The 11505-nt window shown below is 42.1% G+C and overlaps 1 protein-coding gene across 2 annotated transcripts in view; it reads left to right on the top strand.

Moving 5' to 3' along the window:
• LOC141156669 (WD repeat-containing protein 47-like) overlaps nucleotides 1-11074 on the top strand; it is a 65659-nt gene extending 54585 nt beyond the window's left edge. For both annotated transcript variants that reach the window (XM_073642897.1, XM_073642898.1), the window contains exon 15: nucleotides 10424-11074. In XM_073642897.1, coding sequence (XP_073498998.1) covers nucleotides 10424-10566 — 143 coding nt within the window. In that variant the 3' untranslated portion in view covers nucleotides 10567-11074. The remainder of the gene's footprint in view (nucleotides 1-10423) is intronic.
• The last annotated feature ends 431 nt before the right edge of the window (nucleotides 11075-11505 follow it).

Raw genomic sequence — 11505 nt, forward strand, 5'->3', positions numbered from 1 at the left:
CTTTCTTCGCACAAATCAAGACATCCAAAGAAAGTAAGAGCTGCGGCTGCCCGATCACTTCATCCAGATGTCAATTACATCCATAGTAGAAAAGGTGAAGCCAGCGCTGATTGGGCGCAGAGATCGCATGACATAACAATGTCATGTGAACCCTGGGAGATCAAGTGCTGACATTGCTGGAAAGGCGCTAGCACTACAGATGAGTATAAGTGTTATTATTTTACTGGCAAATATAGGGATTCAGAATTATTTCCTCGCTGAAAATGAATTCTCTGCTTGGGAACATCACATAAAGGAATACCCTTTTCAAAATGTTCACACACACAGTAAAAGCCTTTTTCAGATGACAGCATTTTGGTCCGTTTTTGGCATCATAAATTGTAAGCTTAAACCAGGAGTGGGTCCAACCAGGCATGCATACATTTCCATAATAGTTTTCTTTGTGCAGATTCCATTCAAGGTTTTGGCTAACAAAAACTGCTGCTGCAAAAAAAAGATCAGATGCACCGAAATCTGTAAGTTGAGGGGTGGTGCATGATATAGGGGTCCCCTGCTTCTCCTCTGGATGGTAATGTGTGGCTCACCATTCTGCTATCTACAGCACACGCACATTATTACTTTTATATCACAAGTGGGGTCACTTAGTAGGTAGTGTTTGATCATAACTAAAGGCTAAACGAGGTTGCTCTAACTAGGTGAATAAATGTATGGAAAATGCATATAGTAGCCTACATAATAAATAAAATATCCAAAAGCTGCCCTATTATAGCACATGCATGTAGCCTGGACTTTTAAGCACTGATATGTCTTTTTACTGACCTGAGATATAGAAGTGAATGGTATCCCCCCGATGGGTGAAAAAAATGCAGCAGCTGTCAGCTGTACACTCTAGTGGACACTGCTGCATCAGCCACGATCAGTGTTAGCATCCATTATGGCCATTTAACCCCCTGGATGCTGCTGTCAATATTGACAGGAGCATCCAAATGGTTAACAAAGTGTGGGGGCTCTCTCTTACTGTATATTCCCATCAACACCATGAAATCGTGATTGTGGGGTCCTGATGGTTGCCGTGGCAGTCCAAAGCCAAGTAATGGTCTTCGGATCTGCCCGCTATAGTGGCCTGTTTAGAAGTTTGCAACATTTTGGTGATAAAAATATATTTTTTTATTCCTGACATTCAACTTTGCATTAATTCCTGAAAAGCACCTGAAGGGTTAACAAACTACCTGACAGCAGTTTTGGATATGTTGGTACTGTTGGAAAATGTTGTAACTTTTGGGGGTTTTCCATTACATAGTTCCCCCAAAGTCACTTCAAAACTGAATAAGTTTTGTAAATGAAAAATTACTGCAGAATTTTTCAACCTTCTAACATCCTAGCAAAATAAAAGTACAATTGACAAATGGCGCTGATGTAAAGCAGTCATGAGGCCGATGTTACTTATTTAGCATTTTGTGTGTTAAGACTATCTGGATTAAAGGTGGAAACCTTTTTTTTTAACTAATTTTATTATCACGGTAATATCACACTGAGCGATAACATAATGGCATTTTATATCATAACAACCAATTCTGGATATTCCAACTTATAACAAAACATGTAGAAGATAAATGAGACTTCAGACATTACATATTGCAAGAGTTATACAATTACTATGTCACCCAGAGTGAAATGTAGATAACACATAGAAATAAACAACTTAAAGCTCAATAAGACTTACTTGACTTGTGGTCTAGTTTCAGAACTTCATTTATATTAATCCTTATTATTGTTACATTCTTAACTCACTATTTCGACCAGGTCTCAAATTTTGGCAGTAAGGGCTTGTAGGGTTTCTTCTGTTTGCGAGATATAACCCATATCCTCCACACCTTTTCAAACTTTTCTGGGCATTTCCTATTACATATAAAGTGTTCATATGAAAGCACTGTGTTTGCCATTTTTAGCCACATGGAACGATTTGGAGGTCGTTTATCCATGGTTTGCATAGCTTATTGTTTTCCTATTTTCACTAAGGGGTTAAACACGACTGGTGAGAGAATGACGTACCCCTAAAGAAAACTGTAATGTTTTCACCAGTTCACCAGTGGACCTGACGTGTACCTCCTCCGATGGAGGGCTTCGATGTATCCCAGTGTATAGGCATACCGGGAGATATGGCCTCCGTATGGATAAAGAGAAATAAATAAAGTTAAGAATAGATTAGTATCTGATCCTATTCATACTTTGTGGTATATGAACATGTGAGGACATGCTTTTCGCCCTTGTTTGTGAATGGATCCCTGTGAATACACGTGATGCGGACACTAGGAGCTGTCCCTCATATACATGATGAGGGAATGTGCACAGGGTCAGTATTTGCAGCAGAAAAATCTGCTGTAATAACTGATGTATTGGCAGTATAAATACAGCATGAAATGCATGCGTTTTTTACTCTTCTTTTGCATGTTTTTCCCATTCATGCAGACATCCCCCTGTATACTGTTTGAGCACACACACAGCCCCCTATATACCTTAAGGGCCTCCACACGGCCTTCGGATCAGCATGAGACCCCTATAGTCCCTCCATGTCCAGCAACGGACCCCCATAAACATTTAAAAAATGACGTCATTGGGTCCGCTGTCTCACTCGCTGATTGGTGGAAGAAGGGGCTGGCGGCACCATATTGCACCAATGCAGTCACCACTGTCTGCATCCGGACTGGTGGGGGAGGGTGCGGTGCAGCCAGCGGGCCACTGTTTTCTGCCCACGGCTGTCTTTGGTCCGCGGGCCGAATGGGGACAGCCAAAGGGCCCAGGCCTGAACTAGATGATACAAGGCAATCAACACTTGTTTGCTGGCCTGGTCACAGAGGCCAATGAGAAGGGGATCATGTTCTAGTCAGACCACCCTGTCTCCACAGGATGATCGTTAGGATTGAGTGTTCTTGAACAATCCTTTATTGTATTACCCATACCCAGAGCTTCCTATCTAATAATACATGCACAGGATTAAGCAGGCCTAAAAGTAAAGTAGTGTTCCCCAACCAGATCTCTGGAGAAAAATGTGTCCCTCAGACCCCCAACATCTGGCTCCACAATAGATACGCTGTGGTGCACTCGGCACCAGAGAGAAAAACACCTTCACCTGCAGTGTAAACTGGATAAAGGAGCCATCATTAGATCCCAGCCTATATAGCCATTGTAATAGTTAATGTGGCTTAAACTGGCCAGCTTCCTAGAAAAGGTTCGGGGCTTCTGACGTGTGGCCCCCGCAACCAGTCAGTATGTGAATGAAATTGGCCACAAAGAGAGGTCCGATAAAGGGCCTACAAATCTCTTACAAAGATTTCTATCTCCTATTCTAGAATTGTGGGTCAGTTTTTAGCATCATTGTTTCATCAGTGAATTTCACACAAGAAAAAATATATAAATCTGTTACCAAACCTGGTATTCATTGCAGTGTTAATGATTTTCACAGAGCCATAGGCTTGTATGGGTAATGCCATATTCACATCTCTGTGGGCCACGCTCCTGGGCCCACACTGTGATTGACAGCGGTTGTGGGTCTCCTCACCTGAACTTGACATCCTTATAGGTTTATGTAGGCATATAGGGGGCTGTCAGGTTCAAGTCAGGAGCTTTGTACTCTAGGCATCAAAAACATTGCTGAGTATCCATGGAGTCCTTCAGCACTAGCTTATCAAACAGACACTCCCTTTAACAGTACAAATTGTGTGTATTATTAATGGGAACCTGTCACATCTAGAAATGCTATTTACCCTACAGTGGTGACCAAAAGTTTTGCTTTTTTTTTTAAAGTGTGATTTCTTCTGTCTGGTTGCTGTGCTGCTATTTCCCTGGTGATGAATTTAAAGTGCATGAAGTTGTCGTCATGCATGACCTTAATTTTAACCAGAATGCTTTTGAATATAGGTCTGGTCATTTAATTAAAGAAAACTGACTAACAAAAGTTTTGCATATACTATTTATTGATCACAACATGGAGAGTAATTCATTGTTTACAATGCCATAACTTAAAGAAGAACAAAGCGATCAAGATCACCCAAAAGAATGTTTCTCAATGTAAAAGACAAATTTTATTGTATGGATATAAAATGCAATACACATGTTTGACAGAAATGGTGCAAATACACACACTATAAAAAATCCATCGTAATGTAGGACCGACGGGGTCCGTTCTGTGAGAATCACAATAGCTCAGTGGCCATGTGCCCTATCATTCGGTGACCCACCTAGCCGTAATAGGGTCCAAATAAATGTAAATATATAGAAGTTAAAGATGTCCAGGAAATTAATACTGGTCTATAGTAAAAAGTTCATTGAATAGTCACCAGATAGTTTGATGCTTAACTATCCACAAGAGATAGATATATGGACAATTAATTCCTACCTGGACACAGAACCATATGGTGTGGGAGCTCACAGAAGGGCCACGCGTCCACCCCTAGGGCCCCGTGGCCCTTCTGTGAGCTCCCACACCATATGGTCCTGTGTCCAGGAATGAATTAATTGTCCATACATCTATCTCTTGTGGATAGTTTGATGCTTAACTATCTGGTGACTATTCAATGAACTTTTTACTATAGACCAGTATTAATTTCCTGGACATCTTTAACTTCTATACATGTACATTTATTTGGACTCTATTACGGCTAGGTGGGTCACCGAATGATAGGGCACATGGCCACTGAGCTATTGTGATTCTCACAGAACGGACCCCGTCGGTCCTACATTACGATGGATTTTTTATAGTGTATGTATCTGCACCATTTCTGTCAAACATGTGTATTGCATTTTGCATTTTATATCCATACAATAAAATTTGTCTTTTACATTGAGAAACATTCTTTTGGGTGATCTTGATCGCTTTGTTCTTCTATGAGTCTATATGAGTGGCGTTTTACCCTTACTAGCATCCTCAGGTGTGAGTTATTCTGTCTCATTTAACATTTAATATGCACCAGTTGAGAATTATAGGTAATGCCATAACTTAGTATTTTGGAGCTTAAACTCTTGCTTTAATTACTGCACTACACCTGCGGGGCATTGAAGCCACTCGGGTATTCAAGACATCTTGCGGGATCTTGCTCCATTTCATTTGCAAATCTGCAAACAATTCATCTTTATTGCTATGGGTACGGACCCTAACCCGTCACCATAACTCATCCCAAAGGTGCTCTATAGGGTATAAATCAGGTGATTGGCTTGGCCATTGCAACAGGATAACATTTTTCTTTGCTAACCAATTTTTTTCCATCCCCTGCCTACTTTGGTTTTACCGTGTGGCAGCATTACATTCTCCAGCATATCCTTGTACATGGTAGCATTCATAGTTCCATCAATTCTATGCAGAGGGCCAATGGCAGATGCAGAAAAGCAGTCCCAAACCATGACATTGCCTCCACCATGTTTCACTGTAGGTGTTTGGTACCTTACATCATTACGTTTTCCAATTGGGCAGTATACATAGTGCTTGCCATCACTACCAAACCGATTACACTTGGATTCATCCGACCACTACACCTTAGACCAATCTGTCTCTTTCCATTGACTGTGTTCTTTGGCAAACTCAAGTCGGACCTTCCGGTTCTTTGCAGAGATGAAAGGCCTCTTGACTGGAACTCCTGCATTCAACCCTACTGCTCTTAGCCGTCGCACCACAGTTTGGAGATTCATTTTGACCCCATATTCTTCGTTAATTTCATGGTAAATCTGTACAGCACTTTTATGGACATCAGAAACTGACTTTTTCTAAATAATGTGATCAACTCTGGAGGAAGTTTTCCATGGTCGCCCATTTTGGGGTTTGTCAGCTGTTCCATAACCTTCTTTTTCTTTCTTTAATATATGTGACACTTAACTCTGAGGACAGTTGAATTCCATAGCTACCTCTTTTGGCTTTTGCTTGACTTCACTCTCAGAATAATAAGCTTCCCGACATCTGGTGATAAAAAAAAAAATTAGGCAAAATTCGACTACCCATGACAAAATATGCAAAATATTGGCCCAGCAAATGTTGAAAACTAATACATAAAGGGATAAAACAATGTCAAACACCATTTTTGTCTTTATAGCTGACAACCATTTGCTAACGGTTAACTAAAATCACCAGGAAAATGGCATCACAACAACCCGACGGAAGTAATCACACTTTAAAAAAAATGCAAAACTTTTGGTCGCCACTGTATTTTCAGGTCATCTGCACGTTTTTTGTCCCTTTTTATTGGTGGTGTAGATGTCCGCTGGAAAACACACTACTGTGGAGTGCACACAGTGACCTACCTGAGGAGAGGACATCATTTCATCTTTGGCTAGCCATCTGTCATGACTGTTGCATATCAGCCTGCTATTTTCCCCATGATCCATGCGAGGCGACCAAAGGGTTGTCCCTGCGAACATGTCTGATACATGAGTATAGTTCATCCAAAATCCCCAACTCACTGCGTGGCCCATTTTGTTTCTCTCCATTTTACATGAGCTTGCTAGGATCTTTTCCCTGGGGGTCTCCCTCCTCTTTAGTCATTGGGCCATCCTTCTCCCCTTCCTCGGCCTCTGTTTTACAACCCCTTAACTGTTTTCTGTATTTTTTCCTGTGGTTTCTCTGCAGTTCTTTTTTTAAAGGTCGTTGGCACACTTTTTGGTTGTAGCAGGGGGGAATCGTGTTTACAGGACCCCTTTGGTCCCTCACTTAACCTCTGACTGGTGGCCTTTCTGTCATGTAGCTTCACTAATCAAGACCCTAACTTTTCTCACAGCTAGGCCACAAACTTTGCTCTGCCCCTAGGATGAACTGTTACCTCCCCCAATCTGCCTGGATCAAAGGAGGAATAGGTTGGACTTTTTCTGTCTTTTAAAGGGGTGTTCTGGGGATTATCCCTGGAATTCCCTGAATAATGTATTGTAGACTGAAAATGTATTTCAATCTAAATTCTGTCTAAAACTATAAAGGTTCATATCCCTCTTTGTTCTTATATGTAACTTTATTTGCTCTGTTTTCACTGTGCCCTCATATCACAGCACTGCTCTCTTTCAGGATTCTAATTGAAAGATCCGGGGGGCATGGCGGTCTTGCTGTGTATGCGAGCCAGCCCCCTGACCAAGGCTTATCACCGTCTGTGTGCAATTTGATGTCCCCCCTCACACTCTTTCTGTATGGACTGCCTGCACCTTTACAACTTGTATATGACCTCTTATTTTCCAATCCCTGCTTCTCCAACACTCGCCCCACGATCCTTCATTGGTCATATACAAGCTGTGGAGGTGCAGCCAGGTAGTGCAGAATGAATATGAAGGGTGCGGGGGACATCAAACCGCACACAGACTGCCTTGGTCAGGAGCCTGGCTTGCATAAGCAACAAGAACACAAGTCATACTCCCTGTTATCACATAGCCTCCCGATGGGAGAGCGGGCACTCAGGAGCAGCAGTATGAGGGCACCGTGGAAAGTAGTAAAATCATGAAGTTACATATAACAACAGACAGAGGGATATGATCATTTTATAGTTTTAGACAGATGTAAATTGATATACATTTTTATCTATCCAGAGTGCCCATTCACATGCTTTTCTCCCTTTTTACTTTGAGATGGGCCTTTTTTCCCAGGTTTTTTTTCCTGGTCTCCATTGCTGTCTATGGACTCCTACAGACATATGTCTTGTCTTGGATTCCGCAGCTTTCTATAACGCAGAGCTTGGGGAGCCTCTCTTCCCCAAAGATGCTCTTACGAGAGACATAAGATCTATTGACACAGATCCTCTTCAGCATTCCCAGATCACTCCCAGGACATAGCCATTGCAAATTACATCACTTCTCCCCTACCCAGTCTAAATTCCTTAGGGACACCTCTCACTAGACTCTGATTATAAGCTGGCTTCAGATTATTCTGGAGTGACATTCTTCCGGTAAATTACATGCCCGCCTCACCTTCCAAGGAAGTGGTTTCCTTCTGGTGCCACCGCTGGCAACTGTTATCTGTCAAAGAATGGAAACAGCCAGATAAGATTCCAAACCTTCCTTATGTAGTTTGAGGCCCTCTTCACCTTTTGCGAGAAAAATTAGCTACTAAATGGTCTATATCGTCTTTCCCCCATGAATCCCAAGTGACTAGTCTCTTTAGATATACTACCTTGCACTATTCTGATGTGGCATCCCTTAGTGACCTACTGTATAAGAAAATTGACTCCCTCTCAAAAGAGTTCATTAGCAGGCTACAGCTTACGTCTGCCTTTTCAGAATCGCAAGGCCTGTATAGCCTGGGCTAAGCATCTTTACATGGGTTATTTTCAATTGCTCCTCAAGAGGGCCTTCTTAGTTGCTGGATGCCTCGGAATTTCTTTTCAAGGCTTCCCTTGCGTCAGCACAACTTGTGGTCTCCACTGTATCCAATTCCAGGCTGTTCGGCACTCCACTCAGATTCTGTTCCCCTGAACTGGTGTCCAAAAGGCACTTACGGGACTCTCCTTCAAAGTGGACAGACTCTATGGAGAGCGCTTAGATGAGATCACCAAGGACACTGTTGAAGGTTGGCGAGTGTTCTGCTTTCCCTGAACTGTAGACTCTCTCCTCAATCTAGGTAGTCCAAAACGTTTTGGGCTTTTTTCATGACTCCTCTTGCTGTGTAGGCCAAGAAATTACCCCGACCTTCCAACTCCATTCAGCCTTCATTGAAGCCTAAACCTTTCTGGCACGTCAGTCCCATGGTGAAAAAGCCATAAACTTCCAGGTCTTTCCTTACTTAAATCACCTACTCAGATGGGGTGCATCTCTTCTTCAGGGAGGCCTGGATGGCTCGTGTGAACAAATGCCTGAGTCAAGAATGTGGAATCTTTGGGCTACAAGATCAAGTTTGCCTCACTGCCCCCAAACAGGCTTTTTTCCATCTCCCTCCACTTCCCTGGAGGCTGTACCTTGTGCACTTGCCTTCATGAAAGCCATACATGACCTTCGACTTCAAAGACTCCTGTTCCAGATGCAAAACGATTCCCAGGACATTACTCCAACCTGTTTTCAGTTCCCAAGAAGGACTGTTTGGGGAAGACTCATCCTGGGCTTTAAAAAAAACTCAACAGATTTGTGCAGGTGCAACGATTTTGCATGGATTCCTTGTGGAGGTCTCAGAAGACATATTTTCACATCTTCATCATTGAGTCACACCTACATTTGCTTGATTGATGGTTCTTTTCATTTTCAATTTGTCATACTCCCCTACGGACTCTACACAGCTCTCAGGGTCTTTACTAAGGTGCTCAATTTCCTGATGGCGCTACTCTCTGCTAGAGGGGTTGCAGTTATACCTTATCTCGACTATCTTAATGAAGGCCCTGTCCAGTATCTGGATCTGGTTAGGGCCTATCCTTCATAATCACTGACTGGCCACGCAAGGGCCTGTCAGCCTTCAATCCACCCTATGCTAAATGGATCAGGTTGACTATTGTAGAAGGCCAATTGAAACTCTCTACTCTTTAGGATAATCTTTCATTCCACAAGGGCAGTCAGGCATCTGTCTCTCAGGAATTAAAGGGTGTCACCTGGACATCTGTTCACATTTTTGTCAAATTCTACAAGATCCACTCTGACTTCTGCCTATGCCAGCATAGGATGCAAGGTACGGAAGGTTACCTTCTGTTAGACTGTCCACATGGTTGATTGTTTTTATTCTCACACATTGGGACTGCTCTGTAATGTCTGTGTCTCCTAGTGGTAATAATGAGAAAATAGGATTTTTGTATTTGCTGTAAAATCCTGTCCTCATTGAATACATTGGGTGACACGGCTCCCACACTTTTCCTGTTCTCTTGTCCCAGAGTTACCGTAATTCTGTCTTCCTGTGGCCTATCTGTGGGTTCAGGTCATGTTGATTCCTGGTTGTCTTTGTTGTAAAATTCTCAGTTTTTTCTGCATGTTCTGCTACTGTTTTTGGCACTAAACTGAGCTCCGTAGTGGCTGAGGAGAAGGTATTGCCCACCAGGCGGAATGAACATTTTTTTTTTCATTTAGTGCCAAGCCTCCTAGTCCTGTGTCCCCATGTATTCAACGAGAAAGGGATTTAAACGTTTGTACAAAAAACACATTTTATGATTCCTCCTGTGGCTTGAGCAACTTCTCATATTAATATCAGGCAGAAAAACTCTTAAATAAGGAAAAGGATTATACTGCCATTCGTAAATGGATTTTTAATGTAATTACAACAGCCTCATTGGGCCTTATGTCCTCCCAATACATTGTTCTAAAATCAGGCAAAACATCCAATTTTGTCAGGACTGGCCAAACAATTATATTAAGGCCTCTGAGCTGTTCCCCAACAGAAGTTGTCTTGGTAATTGGGAAAGAGGGACAATTCCTTATGGATTTTATGCCTAGAATATTTTAAGATCATGTGGTGTATTGTTTCAGCTCTATAACTTTTATCTCTTCTCAGGTGATCTCACAAAACCTCTTCCAATCATTGAAGTTGGTGAGCACAAGGACAAGGTGATCCAGTGCCGGTGGCATACACAAGATCTGTCTTTCTTGTCATCTTCTGCAGACAGAACTGTATCATTGTGGGCTTACAATGTTTAATAAGAGACTTCAAAATTTAGGTCGACTTTCACTAGGAGACTAATTTGGCTTCTCCTATTTGGCCTCCATCATTGTGGTTGTACAGTTAACCCTCTAAGCTCTCAGAGAGGTTGGTTAGTAAACGCTTGCAACCAGAAATCAATCTACAATTAAATCCTAGATACATCATGCTGTAGTAGTGCAGAGGAACAGGGGCAAAAAGAAGGTAAAGCAGGCTGTGGCTAGCCTCTGGTTAGTCAAAGGTAAAGGTCATCTAATATATATACTTGTATATATTTGTTTTTTCTCCTGCTTCATTAGTACGTGAATGGGATTTCCTGCTTTTAAGAGCACGTATATCAGTAGAACAAAATTGTATTGTTAGCTTATGCTAAGACAAGCAGTAAGTAGCACTTTCAGATGATGTACCCATCAAGACAGGTCTTACCTTCACACAAGTCTGTGGACACTTTACTGTTTGTTTTTGCACTTTAATATTTACTTTGCTCCCTACTATTAGCCAAGTGATTGGAGGAACTGATAGCCAAATGTGCCAATATCACATGGAACTCCTTCAATTAAATGATTGCAACAAAGTACCAAAGACTTCAAAGGTTTACACTGCAGATTAGCTATTTTACACTGCAGATTTAGCTATTTCTCTCAAAGTGAAGGTATGTGCCATTAAAGCCAATACTGTACTGACCTTACATAGGGCAGCACATCGTATGAGGGCAGTTAGGCTCTCCTATTAGCCAGAACAGCACAAAAATATTATACCACTTGGCTAGTAGTAGCCAGAGAATGCACAGGATTACCAAGTTTGTGACCAGTGTTAATGTAATGGGCACTATCCTCATCTCCGCCCGCCCTCTGTACAGTGATTGACAGGCTGATGTGTAGGAAGATATACTGTGGCCATCAGTCATTGCCTTGAGGGCCTGAGGAAGCAGGAGTACT

The sequence above is a fragment of the Phyllobates terribilis genome, unplaced genomic scaffold, assembly GCF_046119375.1.
Source record: "Phyllobates terribilis strain yellow unplaced genomic scaffold, ASM4611937v1 Scaffold_8__6_contigs__length_399053987, whole genome shotgun sequence".
In the NCBI taxonomy this organism is placed as follows: domain Eukaryota; kingdom Metazoa; phylum Chordata; class Amphibia; order Anura; family Dendrobatidae; genus Phyllobates; species Phyllobates terribilis.